At 45.0% G+C, this 23,375-nt stretch overlaps 2 protein-coding genes across 2 annotated transcripts in view; both read right to left on the bottom strand.

Moving 5' to 3' along the window:
• LOC142491842 (extracellular calcium-sensing receptor-like) overlaps positions 1-3,715 on the bottom strand; it is a 55,375-nt gene extending 51,660 nt beyond the window's left edge. Inside the window, exons 1-2 of the mRNA XM_075594658.1 lie at positions 3,570-3,715; positions 937-1,265 (exon numbers count right to left, since the gene is read on the bottom strand). Of these exons, the coding sequence (XP_075450773.1) occupies positions 937-1,142 (206 nt within the window). The 5' untranslated portion in view covers positions 1,143-1,265; positions 3,570-3,715. The remainder of the gene's footprint in view (positions 1-936; positions 1,266-3,569) is intronic.
• ZNF512 (zinc finger protein 512) overlaps positions 1-23,375 on the bottom strand; it is a 478,050-nt gene that overhangs the window by 205,902 nt on the left and 248,773 nt on the right. The gene's annotated exons all lie outside the window — the stretch shown is intronic.

The following is a 23,375-nucleotide window of genomic DNA, read 5'->3' as shown; positions in this document are numbered from 1 at the left end:
CTGAGCTGCTTAATACCTGTTCTCAGGCTGCCTATATATCACTGCCAGCCTCTCTCTACCTGAGCTGCTTAATGCCTGTTCTCAGGCTGCCTATAACTCACTGCCAGCCTCTCTCTACCTGAGCTGCTTAATGCCTGTTCTCAGGCTTCTTATAACTCACTGCCAGCCCCTCTCTACCTGAGCTGCTTAATGCCTGTTCTCAGGCTGCCTATATCTCACTGCCAGCCTCTCTCTACCTGAGCTGCTTAATGCCTGTTCTCAGGCTGCCTATAACTCACTGCCAGCCCCTCTCTACCTGAGCTGCTTAATACCTGTTCTCAGGCTGCCTACTGTATATCTCACTGCCAGCCCCTCTCTACCTGAGCTGCTTAATGCCTGTTCTCAGGCTGTTTCGCGACCCACTGTCCCTTCTTTGGGTGGGGGTCCCAGTACCGGACTATCCAGTACCGCATTCAATTCAAATAACTCAATTGGGGTTGTCTTCTTTTGCAATGAAAATGGATACATCAGTCTATATATACGGGGTCAGGAAGTCGCTCTGTGATATTTCAGTTATGTGTCTTTTCTGTATCTTATACAATCTCTATTTGTGCAGCGACTGTGCGGGAGAAGTGTTTTACCATTTGTACGTCCGTAATATGAGGAGACCACTGTCCTTCTTTTCTGTTACAGACAATGAGACAACTAAATGTCTCCTTTATTATTAGTCTTCGGCTCTAAATGTAGAAATATCACTAATACATTGCAAGACAATTTGGGAGGAATTGTGCTGGGATTGTATATTTGTTATAAGGCCAATTTTCTACCGGCTGCATTCTCCTAAAGGGAGGAGCACAGGTTCTATGCATTTGCATTACAGATAATTAGACGTTATATCCGGACACTTTCTATTGGATAATTAAATGACATTACCCCCATAGAGCCCCATGTACTCACCTCTTACAGGAGACTGGCTGAGGCGGGTCCTGGAAGGACAGCTGTGGGATGTCAAAGCCAGAGTGGACAACAAACACCCCCCCAATGAGGACATCCCCAGGTTGGGAGAAGGACTCCATATTCATGCCCTGGAGCCGGCAGCCCTGCTGTGGTTGCCCCTCACCCAGGGAGAAGAGCAGCATCAGAAGCTGGAGGAACCTCCTCATGGAGACTGGTGTTGGGTCCTTTCAGTTAGGATCAAACTATTCCTGAACACAGTGTCCTTCCAGTGCAGGACAGTAGGATGGGTCAGTGCCCAGGGCAGAAGCAGCACGTTGTACTAGAACCAGCTGGTAGAAGAAGAACATTATTATTATTATTATTATTATTTCCATCCTGAGGATAATTTGAAGATAAATTGCTGACTCTACTCCAACACACAACACATATACATGTTTCTGCCAAACTGTCACCTATCAAGTGAAACTAGTGGCATTAATTACAGAAATAACATCTCTGTAACCTGCATGAGCACAGACATGTCCCAGAAGCTACAGCAGAGAAATACATTCAGAGCAGAGACCCTGTATCTCCCCTGATTTCCTCAGTACAACGCTCTCACGTTCTGTTTCTGTACAGGAGGGAAAAGGGTCAGTTTAATTCAATGAAAGGGGGAAAACTTGGACTGAAGCTACTTTACCCATTCACGTACACAAACACCTCTCTCTGTCCCCTATATTAGGGATGGGGGCTGCAGCCCTTGTTATAATCCCTTTCCCTGCTGTGTCTTCTGTATGTAACTGGGACCTTCCTCTTATTAGTCCTGTGTCCCAGGCACAGAGAAGCTGTTATACTATCACTGCCAGTAATCTCACTGCCTGTAAGAGACACAGCAGTTACTCACATACTTAGTCTTACATGTGACACAGATAATAGGGTTATTCCACCAGTGACAATAAGGAGTTTTTTGACACAGTTAAATTCCCCAAATAGCTCTAAATCGCTACATAGAGTGATGTTAATGGGAATTTGCTAGTACATTAGATCCCACGTTAGGATAAGCAGCAGGTATTTTATATCCTACGGGGATATATAATAATGTCTCCAAGCTGCAAAACTGGGACAAAGTCTGCGCTAAATCTGTGCGCTATATTTATCTGCAAAATCTCCCGTAACTTCCAATGGGATTCCTTTTCCTATTCTCTGATGGAAATGGCTGTTTTGTTCTCTGTTTTTGCCCACCTTTTGCAGCCGGGAGACATTAGTAAATAGAGTTTTGATCCTAAATGTATAAAACTCCTAAATATATTACTGGGACTTTATTCTTATTCTGATAAATGATGCAAAGGAAGGCAGCATCTTTATTTATAAGAGAAATAGTAATAATAATAACAATAATGTATTTCTTACTGCATCCCAGTACAAATAAAGTAACAATAGACTCTGCTTTTGCAGCTTCAGTAAATAGATCCCTATTTGGGCAATTGTACTTGCACCGCTGCTGTATGGTGGCAATAGATGTTTATCCCAGCAAGGGGGTAAGTCATTATAGCAGCAATGCCCCATAACTGCCCCCTAAAGGCAGATATAGCATGTATCCCCCAGTTTCTATGCCAGCCCCACTCAGAATAATGCTGTAATTACTCCCTGAAGTTCCCTGCTGAAGTTAATAAAAGACGCGTCTCTCGGGCTTCTCATGAGTTCCCCTCACAAAGGGGCTGTTACCTCTCAGTTTCCTGCAGCTTTCTTAGTGTGATGGCACTTGTGCAAAAGCAAATGAAAACCTCAATATCATTAATATATATTAATATATTCTTAATAATACTTAATAATCTATATTAATAATTCTAGGAGAGATTTTAAAGCTAAGCCCCCTTCCCCATGTCACGCAGCACTGATAGGGGAGAGGGGGGAAAGCTATCATCTGCGGCACTTTGGGGGCATATTTACTAAGCGCTGCTACGCTCTAAGGAACCTTCACTTGGGTTTTGTGTTTGCTTCCTTTAGATCAAAATATTGTAAATATAGAATAACGGTGTCTAAATTTAGCATAGGTTGAACTTGATTGATATATGTCGTATTTCACCCGAGCCTGTGTAACTATGTAACTGTGTAACTATGTAGCTGTTTAACTATGTAACTGTTTAGCTATGTAACTATGTAACTGTGTAAATCTGTAACTATGTAACTGTGTAACTATGTAACTGTTTAACTATGTAACTATGTAAATGTGTAACTATGTAACTGTGTAACAGTGTAACTATGTAACTGTGTAACCTTGTGGTGTAAGATGACACCTTGTCACCTATTCATGGGAATAGTGTTAAAGTGTCTCCCGGAGCTAGAACGGGACTCATGGCATAACATTACTTAGTAATATGGCCCTAATCTGATATGGGCTGAAGGAGTAGTAATGGTAATAACACAGCCTTTGAAGTGGGTGCATCTGGTTTAAATCCAAGTGTAAGGTCCTTGTAACCTTGGACAAGTCACTTTATCTCCCTGTGCATCAGGCACCACAATTAGTGTGTGAGCTCTTTGGGTGACTCATTGCCAGAGTTATAGAAGAAACAAATCTGGATATATGAAAGTCTGGTTATTACACAGTTAACGACCCTAAGTCAGATATTAGCGGATGTACTTGCATTACTCACACAGATTTGTTTCCTTTGCGTTATCGGACGCAGGAAGCCAGAAGCCAGATGATTCTCAGAGTGTTCCCTTTATCCAGGTGTTGGTTATCTGGGCGGCTTAAAGCAAAGCTCTGTCTCCAGGTGAGCTGCCTATATCTCACTGCCAGCCTCTCTCTACCTGAGCTGCTTAATGCCTGTTCTCAGGCTGCCTGTATCTCACTGCCAGCCCCTCTCTACCTGAGCTGCTTAATGCCTGTTCTCAGGCTGCCTATATCTCACTGCCAGCCTCTCTCTACCTGAGCTGCTTAATGCCTGTTCTCAGGCTGCCTATATCTCACTGCCAGCCTCTCTCTACCTGAGCTGCTTAATGCCTGTTCTCAGGCTGCCTATATCTCACTGCCAGCCTCTCTCTACCTGAGCTGCTTAATGCCTGTTCTCAGGCTGCCTATATCTCACTGCCAGCCTCTCTCTACCTGAGCTGCTTAATGCCTGTTCTCAGGCTGCCTATATCTCACTGCCAGCCTCTCTCTACCTGAGCGGCTTAATACCTGTTCTCAGGCTGCCTATATCTCACTGCCAGCCCCTCCCTACCTGAGCTGCTTAATACCTGTTCTCAGGCTGCCTATACCTCACTGCCAGCCTCTCTCTACCTGAGCTGCTTAATGCCTGTTCTCAGGCTGCCTATATCTCACTGCCAGCCTCTCTCTACATGAGCTGCTTAATGCCTGTTCTCAGGCTGCCTATATCTCACTGCCAGCCTCTCCCTACCTGAGCTTCTTAATACCTGTTCTCAGGCTGCCTATATCTCACTGCCATCCTCTCTCTATCTGAGCTGCTTAATGCCTGTTCTCAGGCTGCCTATATCTCACTGCCAGCCTCTCCCTACCTGAGCTGCTTAATGTCTGTTCTCAGGCTGCCTATGTCTCACTGCCAGCCTCTCTCTATCTGAGCTGCTTAATGCCTGTTCTCAGGCTGCCTATGTCTCACTGCCAGCCCCTCTCTACCTGAGCTGCTTAATGCCTGTTCCCAGGTTGCATATAACTCACTGCCAGCCCCTCTATACCTAAGCTGCTTAATGCCTGTTCTCAGGCTGCCTACAGTATATCTCACTGCCAGCCTCTCTCTACCTGAGCTGCTTAATGTCTGTTCTCAGGCTGCCTATATCTCACTGCCAGCCTCTCTCTACCTGAGCTGCTTAATGCCTGTTCTCAGGCTGCCTATATCTCACTGCCAGCCCCTCTCTACCTGAGCTGCTTAATGCCTGTTCTCAGGCTGCCTATATCTCACTGCCAGCCTCTCTCTACCTGAGCTGCTTAATGCCTGTTCTCAGGCTGCCTATATCTCACTGCCAGACTCTCTCTACCTGAGCTGCTTAATGCCTGTTCTCAGGCTTCTTATATCTCACTCCAGCCTTTCTCTAAATGAGCTTCTTAATAACTGTTCTCAGGCTGCCTATATCTCACTGCCAGCCTCTCTCTACCTGAGCTGCTTAATGCCTGTTCTCAGGCTGCCTATATCTCACTGCCAGGCCGTCTCTACCTGAACTGCTTAATGTCTGTTCTCAGGCTGCCTATATCTCACTGCCAGCCTCTCTCTACCTGAGCTGCTTAATTCCTGATCTCAGGCTGCCTATATCTCACTGCCAGCCCCTCTCTACCTGAGCTGCTTAATACCTGTTCTCAGGCTGCCTATATCTCACTGCCAGCCTCTCCCTACCTGAGCTGCTTAATACCTGTTCTCAGGCTGCCTATACTGTAACTCACTGCCAGCCCCTCTCTACCTGAGCTGCTTAATGCCTGTTCTCAGGCTGCCTATACCTCACTGCCAGCCTCTCCCTACCTGAGCTTCTTAATGCCTGTTCTCAGGCTGCCTATATCTCACTGCCAGCCCCTCCCTACCTGAGCTGCTTAATGCCTGTTCTCAGGCTGCCTATATCTCACTGCCAGCCCCTCTCTACCTGAGCTGCTTAATGCCTGTTCTCAGGCTGCCTATAACTCACTGCCAGCCTCTCTCTACCTGAGCTGCTTAATTCCTGATCTCAGGCTGCCTATATCTCACTGCCAGCCCCTCTCTACCTGAGCTGCTTAATACCTGTTCTCAGGCTGCCTATATCTCACTGCCAGCCTCTCCCTACCTGAGCTGCTTAATACCTGTTCTCAGGCTGCCTATACTGTAACTCACTGCCAGCCCCTCTCTACCTGAGCTGCTTAATGCCTGTTCTCATGCTGCCTATACCTCACTGCCAGCCTCTCTCTACCTGAGCTTCTTAAAGCCTGTTCTCAGGCTGCCTATATCTCACTACCAGCCCCTCTCTACCTGAGCTGCTTAATGCCTGTTCTCAGGCTGCCTATATCTCACTGCCAGCTCCTCTCTACCTGAGCTGCTTAATACCTGTTCTCAGGCTGCCTATTTCTCACTGCCAGACCCTCTCTACCTGAGCTGCTTAATGCCTGTTCTCAGGCTGCCTATAACTCACTGCCAGCCCCTCTCTACCTGAGCTGCTTAATGCCTGTTCTCAGGCTGCCTATAACTTACTGCCAGCCTCTCCCTACCTGAGCTGCTTAATGCCTGTTCTCAGGCTGCCTATATCTCACTGCCAGCCTCTCCCTACCTGAGCTGCTTAATGCCTGTTCTCAGGCTGCCTATATCTCACTGCCAGCCCCTCTCTACCTGAGCTGCTTAATACCTGTTCTCAGGCTGCATATTTCTCACTGCCAGCCTCTCTCTACCTGAGCTGCTTAATGCCTGTTCTCAGGCTGCCTATAACTCACTGCCAGCCCCTCTCTACCTGAGCTGCTTAATACCTGTTCTCAGGCTGCATATTTCTCACTGCCAGCCTCTCTCTACCTGAGCTGCTAAATGCCTGTTCTCAGGCTACCTATATCTCACTGCCAGCCTCTCCCTACCTGAGCTGCTTAATGCCTGTTCTCAGGCTGCCTGTATCTCACTGCCAGCCCCTCTCTACCTGAGCTGCTTAATGCCTGATCTCAGGCTGCCTATATCTCACTGCCAGACCCTCTCTACCTGAGCTGCTTAATGCCTGATCTCAGGCTGCCTATAACTCACTGCCAGCCTCTCTCTACCTGAGCTGCTAAATGCCTGTTCTCAGGCTGCCTATATCTCACTGCCAGCCCCTCTCTACCTGAGCTGCTTAATGCCTGTTCTCAGGCCGCCTATATCTTACTGCCAGCCTCTCTCTACCTGAGCTGCTTAATACCTGTTCTCAGGCCGCCTATATCTCATTGCCAGCCTCTCCCTAACTGAGCTGCTTAATGCCTGTTCTCAGGCTGCATATATCTCACTGCCAGCCCCTCTCTACCTGAGCTGCTTAATGCCTGTTCTCATGCTGCCTATATCTCACTGCCAGCCTCTCCCTACCTGAGCTGCTTAATGCCTGTTCTCAGGCTGCCTATATCTCACTGCCAGCCCCTCTCTACCTGAGCTGCTTAATGCCTGTTCTCATGCTGCCTATATCTCACTGCCAGCCTCTCCCTACCTGAGCTGCTTAATGCCTGTTCTCAGGCTGCCTATATCTCACTGCCAGCCCCTCTCTACCTGAGCTGCTTAATGCCTGTTCTCATGCTGCCTATATCTCACTGCCAGCCTCTCCCTACCTGAGCTGCTTAATACCTGTTCTCAGGCTGCCTATATCTCACTGCCAGCCCCTCTCTACCTGAGCTGCTTAATGCCTGTTCTCAGGCTGCCTGTATCTCACTGCCAGCCTCTCTCTACCTGAGCTGCTTAATGCCTGTTCTCAGGCTGCCTATAACTCACTGCCAGCCCCTCCCTACCTGAGCTGCTTAATACCTGTTCTCAGGCTGCCTGTATCTCACTGCCAGCCTCTCTCTACCTGAGCTGCTTAATGCCTGTTCTCAGGCTGCCTGTATCTCACTGCCAGCCCCTCTCTACCTGAGCTGCTTAATGCCTGTTCTCACGCTGCCTATAAAGCGGAATCATAGACTGTATCTGAGCTCATAATATATACATCTTTCACTGTCTATTAGATGGTAACAATCAAATATCGCACTGTCTCTGAGCTGCTTATAGCTGGGTCTCTCAGTCACACGTATAGTTATAACTACCTATGTAAATATAGTTATAATGGACGCTTTCCACCAACAATCAGTGCTGTAGCTCCAGTTCTGTGCTTGCCCTCTCGGTATTACCCATGTATATATACAGTATATATGTGTATATCTCAGGTAGCAGCTGGGAACCTGGTACTCAGAGGACACTGTAACATTATAATTAGTGGGGTTGGTTGTAACATTATAATTAGTGGGGTTGGTTTCCTTCTCTCACATCCTCTGGGCATCACAAAGTTACAACAAGTCCAATGAAAAACTGTACCAATCAGTACAGGTTCAGTAATTACAGGCTCGCTCTCACCTAATTACAGGGTCTTTGTCCCGCTACATCGGGGGAGATGGGATTTCTTAGGGGATTAGTGGGTGGAATCTGCACGCTGTGTAACTTTATGGGGAGGAGGGACAGCTAAAGAGAGGATGCTGAGTAAGAAAAGAGACGTACAGACATTGGGCATATGGAGATACCTGTCTTATTACAACATAATATAATGAGTGAGTCAGGTACAGATGTAACAGGGTCACTATTTTGCTTTTTTTATTTAGTACCTCTATTATTAATATTATTATTTTTTTTTAAAGTTCAATCAAGTTATAAAAAAAATAATAGTAAATTGAAAATTTATTTTCCAGGGACATTTTAGTTTTTAGCGAAATCACAGGAAAAAAAACGGGTGCATTTCAAAAATTTCGAGTGAGAAAAGTGTGCATATTTCATTACTTTAGGTGGAATATTTTAGGGTATACAGTATTGTGATATTTTACACCAAAAGTCTGTGATATTCTGCATTATAACCAGAGATATTGTGCTATCTGTCCTTTCCTTCCCCACGATCTCCGCCTCCGGCATGTCTTCTCCTCTACAGACTCCATCCACCCATCTCTCTTTTTGCCCCATTGACATATATTACCCTATTACAGGAGTGATAGAAGGTACAGATGCAGCCACCAGTATTAGAACACTTACCTGGGACATTCTGGGAGATTCTGGGGCAGTCTCACAGAAAATGCCCCAAGATTTCTGTGAGATTCTTGATGGCCCATCGGATTAACACAGCGGGGGTCCCACAGTCCCATTCAAACTGAGTGAGCCATTAAGAATCTCACCCAAATGTTGAGGCAATGTTCAGACAATGTTGAGGCATTTACTGTGAGACTGCCCCAGAGTTTCCCAGGAAAGAGTGCTAATACCGGTGGCTGCATCTGTTTTTGCTAAGGTAACCCCAGGGTAAAAGAAGCCCTCAGGTACATGGGGTTATTTTAATTAGTGGTTACCCGGTGTGGTGAGTTCCTATAAAAACTGAGCACTTGCCTCTAAATTGTATCATGTATCAGGGAACTTTGCATTTGTTTGACTACCTCAGCCTGCAATGTATCAAATGGCATCCTGGGGTGTAGTTACCGGAGGAATCAGGCCGGCACTTACACGAGTTACCCACCTCTCGAGCCACTCCCCTCCCCAACTCTCAAAAACCCTGCTTCACAACTTCTGGGGTGGATAAACCGGGCAAAGCTTTATTAAGGAAACTGCGACAATTACAATAAACAATGCCCACCCCGCACACCTTTGTCACGCTGAGCTCACCACAAACAGGACTAGACCGCGGGGCTTTGGTGGGGATGTATATAACCAACGCCCTACAGCAATGGGACCAGGTCCAGAGTGCAGAGTCAGAGTCGTGTAGCCGGGTCAGGTAGGAGAGTTCGGGTAGGTCGTGAAACTTGCCGTGGTCGGGGTTGGAGAGAGAAGAGTAGTTGATATCTGTAAGATGTGGTCGAATTGAGGAGAGTGTAGGGGTCCAATAACATGTCGAAGTCCGAGGGTACACAAGAGACAGGTCCAAGTACGAGCTGGGGTCACAACACAGGTCAGGAAAGGCACAAAAACAGGCAAAACACAGGAAGCAGCGAACACAGCACATAAACATCAGTGTATGCTCAGTAACTTGCACAGGAACAGATAGGGTAAATGAAGAAGGTGGGAACCAACCAGGAGGCAGCAGTGGAGTGACATCAGACATAGGCTATGAGCCAATAGGAGGAAGAGAGATTTGCTGCAGGTGAGAGACAGCTGATACCTTTCTTAGGATCAGCTTCCGTGCTGCGTGTGCACATAGGAGGAGCACAGTGCGTCGCCAGCGTGAGCAGGAGCCGTGTTGATGTGCCAGAGGCATGCCTCTGCGGGTGTTTTATTAGGTAGGCGCGCACACGCAGACAGGGGTCTGCGCGTGCCGCAGGTACTGTTACGTAATGGGTCAGAGGGACGGAGCCTAGCATCGATCCCGACAGTACCCCCTCTATAGGGGAGACCTCCGGATGACCCATAGATGGCTTCAAAGGGAATTTGTGGTGAAAGGACAGAATCAGTCTGGAGGCGTGTATCTGTTCCTCAGGGATCCACTGACGTTCCTCAGGACTGAAACCCTTCCAATGGATGAGGTACTGTAGTTTTCCTCTTGTTACCCTTGAATCGAGAATAGCTTGCAACTCGAACTCCTGTTGGCCCTCCATGAGAATAGGCTGAGGGGGCAAGTCCCGAATGGTAGATTGAGGATCCTGAAAAAAAGGGTGTAAGGAGTGATATGTGGAATATTGAAGGGATCTTCATAGTTGCCGGCAGTTTAAGCCGGTAGGCAACAGGGTTGACCCTCTCCGTAATGACGAAAGGTCCGATGAACCTAGGTGTCAGTTTGGGTGAAGAGACCTTTAGTCAAATATTCTTCATTGACAGCCAGACCTTTTGTCCAGGAGTGTAAGTGGGAGTTTCCCGACGGTGACGGTCGGCTTGTCTCTTTTGTATAGCGACGGCGTGTCTCAGATTCCCTTGAATCTTTTCCCAGGAATCCTGGAGGTACTGGATTCTGTCCTCGGCAGCGGAACCCCGGATCTGGAGACTGTGTAAGGGAGAGCTGAGGGGTGGAACCCATCATTAGTGAAGAAAGGAGATTGTTAGGTAGATTCGTTCCGTAGATTGTTATGCGAAAACTCCACCCATGGGAGAAGATCCGCCCAATTGTCCTGGACATCAGAAATAAAACAGCAGATGAACTGTTCCAAGGACTGATTGGTCCGTTCCATTTGACCATTGGTTTGTGGGTGATACCCAGATGAGAGATGCAGAGAAATGCCCAGTCTTTGGCAGAAGGCCCTCCAGAATCTGGAAATTAATTGTGAGCCTCAGTCAGAGACTATGACTTGCAGAGTACCATGGAGTCTGAAGATCTCTTTAATGAAGACCTCCAACAATTTTTGGAGCACTGGGCAAACCTTTGAGTGGAATGAAGTGCGCCTGTTTAGAAAAACGATCCACGACCACCAGTATGGTGTCCATCCCTTTAGATCTGGGTAGCTCAATGATGAAGTCCATGTGGCCGGAGGGTATTAACCAGGCCAATAATAAAGGTATTATGCCGGGCTGGTTAACCCTAATCCCTGTTGGGACTGAACGGGTTAAACTGTAATGTCCCCATCATATTATGTTTTCCCCTGCACAATAATTTTTGTCCCTGGTTTGCAGCTGGGAAAATATCTGCAGTTACACTGAATGAATGAAAATATTCTAACTGTGTTTGCGACACAAGGGTGAGCCGCAAGCGCTGAAACAAGCGCTAAGTGAAGAAGCGTGCCTATGAATGGGTGGCCGCTTTGAAGAATATCGAGCACTTCCTGAGCCGTAGACCTCTAAACCGCAAAGACAATTGGATAGGTGGTTTGCGGTCAGGCTGAAGTGCCTTCTTGTCAAAATGAATCCACCGGGCTCGTAAACCACTTAAGCTGGAATTGTTGGCGTGTGTCTGCGGTTACTGATCAAAGCCAGCACGGATACATTGTGTGCCGGCTTGTAACCCAGACCGATTATAGGTCAAAACTCAATCCACATCAAACAGCCCGTTCAATTAAGTGGATAACCTGCATTAGGAAAGAGCTAGCACTCTAATTTTTGGAGTGCAGCTAGGTAAAAAGAAACCATAAACATACATATAAAGTTTATAATTGAAGCACAAGCAGAACATACATTAATAAATAAAATGTATTTTATTGTGTTTTAAAATGTACAGGCAGGAAACCTTTCCTGTCCTGAATCCATTAACATGCCCATATGTAATGGATGAATGAGCTAAGGGATTTCTCATCTCCGAACTTCAAAAGGCACCCTGCTGAGGTGGTGCCCCAGTGTCTATGAGAAGTTCGGAGTTGAAAAGCCAGGATATTGTTAATTACCCGATACCGGTGGGAAGTATGGGCACTTCACACTTGGTAGCCAAACCCCAGACTTACTGTCACCAGGTAAAGGGTTGGGCCCGGTATGCTAAGCAGCTCAGGTGTGAGATTAGCACATGCTCTGTGCAAAGAGGGAAGCAATTTCTGCCCTCTTTGTAAGGTACTGGCAAGTCGGGGATAGGTGGGGAAAATTATTCCCACGAAAGGATTGGGTGTAAGGTATAGGACCCATAACCTTATAAAAATGCCTGCAGCCCAGACAGTTTCACCTAAGATCAACCAAGAAATGTCTAATGTTTAGCGTCAGCGGTTCCAGAGTATGAGGGGTTAACCTACATCGTAACCAAGGATCGCACCCCTCTTCCAGAATTCGTTTGAGCTAAGTATTCCCGAACTAATCCTGTAAGGACTTTACGAAAGATTTCCTTTTGGCGGAGATATAGGGCTGGCAAGTTGCGCCCCTAGCCAAGGACTGTCACAGGACTCAAACCGCGCACCCACTTGCATGCGTGCAGGGGTGCCCAGAGACTTTGATTCGTTCTGTGGACATTATATATCATTTCCCCATCCCAGTAAGTGTATATTGACTGTAATTGTGAAGTATTGTGTGTTTGTCTTAAAAGGAAATAAATTACAATTTATTTTACTCATCTTGTGTGCTCAGTCCAGAATCCCGGTATTATTTGTTGGTAAGACCTGGTCTACAGTGACAGGCTTATATTAATTGGTGACAGCAGTTGGACGCTGACTGAGCCTATGGTATAGTCTCCTGCGGGATTCTATAACATAGTGGGGGAAACTCGTAGATTGCGAGCTCCCCAGACAAGTAGTAACTTACACACGCTTCAAAAGAGCACGAGATATTACACCTTGTCATTTGCCCATACACCTGTGCTAACATCATACCATGAGTCTCCACTCAGGGAGGTTCCGATCCTGGGACCGAGCTCGTATCGTGTAGAGATGTGAGGGCTATGGATTACCGACAGCCGGTTGGTCAAAGCTACAACTGGAGGAGGACTTGGAGAATCACAAAGCCAGAATGGCTCCCATGGAGGGACTTAGCCCCGTAGCTGCTGTGGCAGCGGACACCAATCAGCCCGGAGTGCATGAGGTCGATCAAGCTCCGGAGCTGCAAGGACATGGGGAGGGAGCAAGTGACCACCTGAATAATAGTGGCGTGGCGCCAGCAGGTGCGGAGGAGGTAGTCACTGCGGCTAATGGACTTACCACCACTGAGCTCACTGCGCTCCTGACCGCATGGGGAGAAAAGGCTACCACAGAGGAGCGGATACAGACACTGGCCGCAGTGCATGGTAAAGCCCCACGCTCCCACCTTGCCAACGGGGAACAGGACATTCCCCGGGTGGACCACCACAGCTTCAGCAAGTTCGTGGATGGCACAGATGAGATAGATGCCTTTCTCAATGACTTTGAAACACAGTGTCTCCTGTACAGGGTCCCACGTCGGGACATGGTGCTGAGACTGCATACATTGTTATCTGGTAAAGCCAAGCGGACTGGGCAGGGTATTCCACACTCGTGGATGCCGATGACTACGGTCATGTAAATAGTATGCTGCTCACACAGTATGCCCTCACCCCAGAAGCCTACTGGGGCAAGTTTAGGACTGGGGAGAAAAATCCCCGGGAATCCTATGTGGATTATGGTGCTTGCATGGATTTGCCACTCAGTGGGTGAAGGGTTTCGGGATCACCAAGTTCCACACACTGCTGGTCTTAATGTTCCAGGAGCAGCTACTGCAGCAGCTTCCCTCGGACATGAGGGCAAGGGTCTTTGACCACAAACCAAAAACCCATGTCGATGCTGCAAGGATGGCGGACGAGTACAGCCGCGGCCCCTTTTATTCTCCAACATCTCCGAATTTTTTCGGGGATTTTTTTCCGAATGCCACGCGTTTCACCGACTTCACCATGTTCATGCCGCATTCATACCGCATTCATGTTGCATTCATGCCGGCGTCACCCGCGGTTGATGTGTTTCTTGATGTGTTTATTCATAATGGTTCGGATTTAATTGGTTGCAATTCTTCGCGTATCCGCCAGGTGGCAGATATTCATGAATTGTAATGCGCATGCGCTTCAGTAATGTGTCGACTTGCAGGTGTTTAAAAAAATACGACAGTGGTCTATTGTAAATTGGCCTTGGTACCAATTTAGGCTTTTCATATTAAAAAATACATGCACAAGGTGTGGTGTTTTATTGTCCTGCGAGTCCCGACATGAGTGCACCACCGCAGTCCGTGTTCCAAAAACCCGACAGAACGTACGCTTATTTAATATGGGCCGCGATTAATGCAACAGATGATAAGATGGCAACAGTTGTTCAAATTTATCAGTATTTTATCGAAAACTATGACTTTTACAAATTTTCACCACATGCTCATGTGTGGAAGCGTGCAATAAGGAAAAAGTTATGTATCGATCCGTGTTTTTTGTATTGATCCCGGTGTTATTGGAGGGTATTGGTGTGTATCACCAGATTTTTCCCGTATCTATGATCATGGAGACTTCAAAAGGCGAAAGGTCATGTTAAAACCAACTAAGAAACATAAGTCGCTGGCAAGCAATGCGCCAGCGACTGCGCCAGCGACAGCACCAGCATCCAATAACGGTCTGGTGACCGGCAACCCTTGCTGTCTGTCCCCGCCCGGATACCTGCAGCCTGATCCGGATTTTGTGTACAGATTCCAGCAAGCTTGCATGTACCAATGCGATTTCCAGCCTCATCCGCTGGCACCTGTCAACTACGTGTATAATCAAGAATACGGGACTGGCAGTGGCTCGGCGCCAGCTGATTGGCAAAGTCTATGGTGAGTAATGTTGCCGTATTTTATTCTGTTTTTGGAATATCAATATCAATGCACAGTCAAGCGATTCTCCTGTAAGCAATATCATTGGCTGAGCAGCTTCTACAGTAGATACTGCACAATTGGGGGAAAGCTAGGCGCATGCGCATTGAAACCTTCTTGAAACGCATATGCATGTCATCACATCTACAGGGAACTGACTGACCATTACAGTAAAACTTGTACTTTTGTTTTTCCTCAGAAAAGAAAACTTTGTCATCTCATGCGGAAAACGGCTAATGGAGGGATTTCGATTAATAATATCGCTTTGTGTAACAATGCCTGCACATTGCTGAATCGGATTTAAAAAACCACGTACCGGAGTCTACAGTTTAGTGGCCGTTGTTATTGATTAGGATAGAATACTGTACCTGAGAGCTTCATAGAAAACCTGAAACAGTACAGTATGCTGTTGTTTTCAGACCATATACAATACTTTTTTTTATATATACTGTATAATAAACCCGAAAAATAAAAAGTATGCATTTATTCTACATGTATTCCAGAACATATGTGTATTCTATACCCGTACAGCATGTATTGTTTTAATACTCTTGTGATGTACTGAGCATTCCTACGGTATACGGTACAGTATGCCTGGACAGTACTGTATGTTCTAGAAACACTGTATTTTGTTACAGTATAAAAGGAGACAATTTAAAACAAATCAACATTTTCTTTTATTGGAGTAAGTACAAAAGCATGTATTTACAAATACAATTTAAAAACATTTAAAGTGTACAGCAATTCAAAACATTAACAGGTGTATAGTGTACTGCTAGTGAAAACATTTATGTACAGAAAGTCAAAACATTTACAGTAGGATGGTGTACAGAACAGTATGTCAGGCCTGCACAACTCCAGTCCTCGAGGGCCGCAAAAAGGCCCGGTTTTATCCTGAAAACCGGGGCTGTTTTCGGCCCTCAAGGACTGGAGTTGTGCAGGTCTTGTGTAAGTAAAAACATTTCTTTATTAATACAAGTTAAAACAAGCAAAAAGTAAAAAAATAAACTACAGTTGAAAAGTCACGCAAATTCGATCCCCACCAGATTGTCCTTCCAGGGCCGATGCCTTTTATGACAATAAATGTTAACCCACCATGTGCCTCAGAAGTAAAGCAGTGGCTGAATGTAAATAAGTAATCAAATGTTTAAAGCAGGTCACGACAAACTTCCAGTAAATGCATGTAAAAGTCTCTCCCAGGAACTGGCTCAGCTCTGCGCACTAATCATGTTGAGCTAAAGGGACTCACGGTTATGAAGCATATGATGCCGGGCCTCTGCCTTTCTTGTGATCGTTGCACCACCAACCCTCCGGCAACTGGTCCGTCGCCAGGGGATGTCGTGGAACTTGCTGTGTGCAATTATTTGAATTGGTTGATGGTTATTGGTTGATGCTAATTGATTGTTAGTGTCTTGATGTGTATATATATGTGGTTTGTCTGTCACTCTCCCTTTGTATCCCCCTCAGGAAGGTCCCATTTTGGAGGACCGAAACGTTGGGTTTCTTGATGTGCCACTATTTCACCAATACACTTTGTGAAGTTTTCTACAATTGAGTGTTGTCTCTTGCTTTACCAGACCTTGGAACGGTAACGTATGTCTATATTATCCATATGGGGCAAGCACCTACAGCCTATCAGCACCTAAGGAGTGCAAACTGTTCTATTTGACTATATATATATATATAGAGGCTAGAAGCTGGAGATGTACAGATGTACAGGCGCTCTGTGGTGTAATATGAAATCAGCTGCTTGGGTTGTATATGGTTGTAGCTATCCCTTATTTAGAGAAGAAATCAAAATATGCCATACAGACAAACCGTAGACCACTTATTTGCTGCTACTACCAGTATATCATATCATTTGGTAAACTGAAACTTCAAACTAGTTGAGTGTGGCTTTCAGTAATCAGAGCCATACACCGGTTGGCAGAGATAATACTCTGTATGCATGCCGAATAATCACTGCATGCAGTTTGAGATTACCGCACCTGAAAATCACTGCTGTATATAACAATTACCAAGCTCCCTCTTGATGGAGACACTGAGTACTTGGTGTAGGAGGACATGTGCAGAGGTATGCAAGGGAGACTTGTTAAGGTGAAATTAATTAAGGCTTTTATTGCGCCTGTTCCTTTAACATAAGAAAATCATCCAAACATATTCAAATAAGGGGTCAAACAAAGCTTCTGTTCCACTTGGGAGTGTTTCTAGTGAAACCTATGTAGTCCACAACTCCCTTTAGATAAGCATGTCTCCCAGCCCCAAACATATATCTTGATATGTGCAGATACAAAGTCTTATAAAGGAAAGTCGTATCTGTTTTCTTGTACTTGGTGGGAAAGTCTTCTTTGTTCCTGGGTTGCTGCCTTTTCCTCAGGCTATATCAGCATTCAGGTTCAGAAGTGCTTTCCCCTGTGTCTTGCAAGCAGCGTGCAGTTTTCTTCTGGTAGGCTCAAGACATCTATCTGTTCCTATGGTCAGTCCCACAACTTGTGATACTCAGGAACAATCTCACTTCCTGTTTCAAGGACAGGCTTTTCTAAGAAAACTAATCAGCCAGGTGGTGTTGGTTAATTGACTACCAGCAGTTTAACCACCACACTGCTGGATTAGAGGCACATTTCCTGAACATGGATAACTCCCCTGTTACACTTGGCATGTACATACGCTGGCTGGTGATGGCGGCAGAACAAGTGACGCTACCATAGCCCTCACTCTAGCTAGTGGGATCCACTTATGGCCCACATCGTAGTTATCTGTAACTTATACCGAACACCAAGTTTATCAGAGAGAGACCAAACACCTGTATGTTGGTCGCGCTACTGACGTCACACTGACTAGTATTTACTAGTTACACACAAACAGGACACAGAACACAGACACAAAACAAACAGAATTTCACACTTCTCTCATACACATCCAACCAACTTTTACAAAAATAACAAGAAAACACATACTTCTCACCTATGCCAATAAATAAGAAAACAAAACAGTTTGATCCTGCAAACTAAATTAATAAAAATGTCCTTCTTTTTCCCCATATTATAACAAACCTTTTTAAAACTAATTTGAAAATACTGCCCGTTATTTCTGTGTAACGTGTTCACCTGATTGTGCCTGTGGAAATATAGAGGGAAATAATGTAATTTCTGGTTAAGGAAACAAATCGCCTGGCCAGTACGATAAGCATCCTTATTTTTCCAGTGACCGGACTGATTACAGTATATAAAAAAATGGTAAAGATCAAATGATCTTTTCCGAATTTGTCCTTTTCTTTGTCCTCCTTTCTCTCCACGGGCACCCAAACTCTCCTCTGCCAGTGTTAATTAGTTTATATTATATTGGGAGTGTACACCTTTGAAGATCAAACTTCAACTTGAGCAATTAATTATATTCTTAATTTAGAAACACTTGCAAGTTCCTGGATAGTAATTTTGTATACATATAATAAACCGACATTCCTATTATTCAATTCACATAAAACTTTCACATGGATAGAATTCACTCAGGTTCTTACAAACACACACACAGGGATTATTCATACAATCAACCTTTTTTACCATATTCATGCCTGAAAAGCTAATAAAACATTCTGAGAGAAAAAAAAAACCTTATAACTACTAATATTTTCCTTGCTGAAATTTCACAATACATAAAACTCCTTAAACTTTTCAATCCAGACGGGAAAATATTATTAATGCAAATCAATATACACTCATAATCTGTCAATCTGACACAAATAATTTGGGTTGCATGTTTTAAAATTAAATTGGAAAAATTATATTTTCTGTCTTTATCTCTCTTTGATTGACTTTCTGACACTTACTAATAATACTTTAACCAAAAGAAACCCATCCCTGCAACTTGTCCTATTGTTTCAACTTTCTATTCCTTATCTTTCCTATACATAACCTCCATTCTTACATAACCTCCATTCTCCGTCTCTTGTCACTATTTTCATACCTTCAATCAACATTCCTACAACTTTCCTGTGTAACAATCACTCAAGAGAAAAAACGTGGGGCCAACTTAGTGCTGCTTATATATGCAGGCAACTGCAAGAGGGACAGAGTTGACTTTTATATATTTAGATAGTTCCTTCATTTTCATCAACAGCCTAGTTTTCTGCCATGCCTGGGTGTTAACTGAGGGTCCTGCATATCCCTGTGTCATACTGTATTTGTCCTCGGACCGTTTCCCTGTCCCATGAACAGTTCCTGGCTGAGGTTAATTCCTGGGTACAAACATGAGAAATGCTTATCGCTCTGCATAATTACTTCTAATAACATAAAAACCCATGGTGCATAGGGAATAAATATACATTAGCACAGAAAACTAGTCAGGATAAGAATCCTAGCTAGAAAAAGAAACCCACAATTGCACTCTATGGAGACAACATTAGGTGGGACAGAATATAAACCCAAGCTAGTAGCCTAAAGAGCCAAAAGACGCAAAACAAAAAATGTTTATTGGCATGTAATAGGGAATACACACATGGAGGTATAGGGTAAATGTGTGAACATATTAAAATTAGGTGGTGCTAACCCGATGTTTCCGAGAGGGTATAAGGCTCCTCTAAAGTCCACTAGGGGCACCTGACATTCAGGGGAGAAGGAACCCCTGAATATGTGTGATATGAGGCATAGTAATATGTCCAGAAAGCATATACGTAAGGTGCCTCAGATGGAGCTCCTACTGATAAGGTAGAAAATGCGCTGATTACCTTAAATCACACTGTCAGTGTGTAGATGGCTACACCCAGTAATCAAAGGGTTAACACAGTGTAGCAAGGCATATAAATTGCAACACTACCCAGAACATATACACATGCTAATAAGGTGTCTGCTTGCATTAGGCAGTTAGCAACAAAATGTGCAGTCATAGATAGTATGTTACACATCCATCTAGGGAAAGCACAGTGTAAAGGCTGGTCTGCTGGTGTATACATATAGAAACACACCCTGTGAACAGCCTGATCCCTATGCTTGCTCTTACTGCTCCAGCCCTTCAGACATTGCAACAGGGTACAAGTCAGAGAGTTATATCAATATAGCATAATATGTGTACATGAGGCATTCATGAAGCCTACCATTATATAAACTCAGGGGGAATAAGGTGTAAAGAGGGTATATATAAATCAGCGCTTTATACAACCAGTTCAGCAGGGTGTGTGTATTTGGTACACCAGAGCTCCTGAAACAGCGGGTCGCCACCACCGACATCAAAAGAGTGACGTCATCTAAAAGCGCCGGTCCGTTTCGCGTAAGGGATTACACTTCGTCAGGGTAAGAGTGATAAGGATAAGGCGTGGTTAATTCCTGCCTAATTATCTGTCTCATCCCCATCCCTTGTGGTCTGCGTAAAAGGCGTTACAATAGATTGTGGTCTAGGGCAGTGGTGCTCAAACTAGGGGGCGAAAGATTATCTAGGGGGGGGGCACATGCGGCGTGCGTCAAAACCTGGTGTGCACGAGCCGGCAGACACTGAGCGCGGGAGGTCGAAATAGCTGTGCGCGGGCGAGAAGATATGCACAGCCAGCCTGTGTGCACGCGCTGGGGCTTCAGAGGTACCGGGAGGAGCATGCCCAGGCGCTGTGATGTTAAACGCCCCTCCTTCCGGTGTCTGCCCTGCAGTAGCGCTGTGTTCCTGCGCTCCTCCGCTGGCAGCCTGCTGCGCTGCGATCCTCTGCAAGTGAAAGGGTCGGCTGCCACTATATCAATCACACTATGAATGTACAGAATGAATTCAACACAAAGTGACAACACAACATTGAAAACAGAAAAAAACAATAATAAATAATACTGTAGGTAGGAGTTTGGATGACACTGGGGACAGCGAGCCAAAGAGCAGGGAAGGGAAGGAAGAGAAAAAAAAGGGGGGGAAGGGAGGTAGCAAAGAGGTGGATGGATGCCCCCCCCCCCCCCAAAGTATTGCCTTTATGCACGTGCGCTCTCCCAAGCTTGGTGCTTGGGCAGACAAACACAATTGACTTTGAGATACCGTGATCTTCAGATAGTCTCTGATCTTAAAGATGATAGCTGGGCTCCGTTGAAAATGTTCCAGATGGGATGTGCCTTTGGAATAGACAGATGCACGTCTGAAATACAGATGAGAGGCACACCTGATTGCGCAGCGTTTTCTAGCAATCAGATCCCTATCTAAGACAGTGAAGATTCCTACTCACATGATGAACGCCAAAGTATTCAGTGGAGAGAATCTGTGCTTGTTCCCCTTCTTTCAGCTCCTCTCACAACCCCACGTGCAGGCAGCTTACTGGAGGTGGCCTCAATCCACAATGGCTTCGGGGGTGGCTCCGTTATGAACCCCCACCGAAGAGGGAAGAAATGGGCACAATATGGTGTAGTTTGACACTTTTAATTGGTTAAAACACTAAAAAAACAATGTAAAATACACTCACATGGTGCAATAACGATTGGTATTGCTAAAATTGCCGTCCGCAGACGAAGTGACCACGTGTCACGAAACGCATAGGGAGGAGGAGCCTAGTCGTTTGAGCCATCCCAGCAACCGTAGCTTTTGCAAGGGAGTTCCCAGCAGCGGTGACGTCACACGCTCAGTCTACCAGCGTGTCTGCATGCAGGGACTCTGTGCATTCTAAGGGCAGGATTTGCAAACTGCGGACGGCAATTTTAGCAATACCAATCGTTATTGCACCATGTGAGTGTATTTTACATTGTTTTTTTAGTGTTTTAACCAATTAAAAGTGTCAAACTACACCATATTGTGCCCATTTCTTCCCTCTTCGGTGGGGGTTCATAACGGAGCCACCCCCGACGCCATTGTGGATTGAGGCCACCTCCAGTAAGCTGCCTGCACATGGGGTTGTGAGAGGAGCTGAAAGAAGGGGAACAAGCACAGATTCTCTCCACTGAATATATTGGCGTTCATCATGTGAGTAGGAATCTTCACTGTCTTAGATAGGGATCTGATTGCTAGAAAACGCTGCGCAATCAGGTGTGCCTCTCATCTGTATTTCAGACGTGCATCTGTCTATTCCAAAGACACATCCCATCTGGAACATTTTCAACGGAGCCCAGTTATCATCTTTAAGATCAGAGACTATCTGAAGATCACGGTATCTTGGACTTTAGCGCTGGGGACTTTAATATTGTTTGTGCACCATTTATTTTCAGGTTTGGAATAACCTGACATTATTGTCACCTAGCTGCTTGCTCTTACAGCAATTGTCAGACTGTTTGTTGTTTTAGCACCTATTATCTAATAGCACATTAATTATCACATCTTAATTTAGTGTAGGTAAGCGCTTTTGGAGGGGTTATTTTCTTTGTTCTGTACAATTGACTTTGAAGCGCGCTCAGCAGCAGTCAATGCGCACACACATGCACACACACACAGAAATAACCCCGATCCACGCCCCCCTGCTTGCAAAATTATGCAGGACCCCCTGTGCTCATGCTTGGAGCGTTGGTGATGTCACCGCTCTCAGCGGCAGCGTGGATGCAGCCTAATTTTGCAAGCGCGAGCTGTTGAAATAAGTATTTAGACATATTTGTATTTACATTGTATACCGTTTAATAAAGTTTTTTTTTTTTCATGTGATTAATTACATCAGGCAGGGGGGGCCCGAGAAATGTCATGGATTAAAAAGGGGGCTCGGCATAAAAAGTTTGCTCAGTCGGATTCTCCATGAAGCCATAAAGACTTCTTAGTCAAAAAATGCCTCAGTGCCTGTGACCCAGAAAGGGTTAAGGGGCTCAAGGGGTTTGAGAACGAGAACACTGGGGTAAATGGGGGCAACATATGGAGGTAATAATTGTCCCGATACCATAGGGGCAGGGGATAGATATACATTTTGAGAGTGGTAAAAATTTCAGTTGGCAACACCTTATAAAGGAAATTTATCTTAACAACATACAATAAGGTTAACAAAAAGAGCAAAATGTTGACAAATAAAAGAAAACTTAATAAGACAAAAGAAATCTTAATAAAACAAACTATATATATATATATATATATATATATATATATATATATATATATATATATGAACACGAAACACAGAGAAGCGCAGGCTCCATAGCATAAATCTGTGTAAAAATCGGGGTAAATTTATTAAGCAAGAGTAGTCCCAAGGAGATGCACATACAAGATATAAAAAAAATCACATTCATGAGAGAGAAATCTCTTAGGGATGTCACCAGTGGGGGTAGAGAGAGCCCGATTAATGCTGAATGCACCTGATCAATTGAAAACCTCTTGCAGCCTCAGACAGCTGTTTCAACCTTGATGGGTATCATCAGTGTGAGGTTGGTTTATACTTGCTTTGAAATATTTCTAGGCTGGGTAGGTGTACCCTACATTTTAAGTTATGGTGGGTAAAAAGGCGACAGAAAACCTTCCCCGTTAGCATATAGTCAATAAAAAATATCACTTGTCAGCACATTCACATGTCTTAGACAGGTCTGCAACCCTGCCTTTCAACCATTATCACCTGCATACAGTGCTCCCACTGCAGCAAGGGAATCTGGGAAATGACATACAAATGAGCTCACAATGTGTCACCTTTTGCCTGGAATATCCGTTCACATGGAGCCCATTTAAGCTGATGTATCGCTGTTCACACAGCTTTTAAACACAGCATGGGACTAGCAAAGCAAGTACAAACCA

Source organism: Ascaphus truei, chromosome 4, assembly GCF_040206685.1.
Source record: "Ascaphus truei isolate aAscTru1 chromosome 4, aAscTru1.hap1, whole genome shotgun sequence".
NCBI lineage: Eukaryota > Metazoa > Chordata > Amphibia > Anura > Ascaphidae > Ascaphus > Ascaphus truei.
This window is presented reverse-complemented; position numbering and strand designations above follow the sequence as displayed.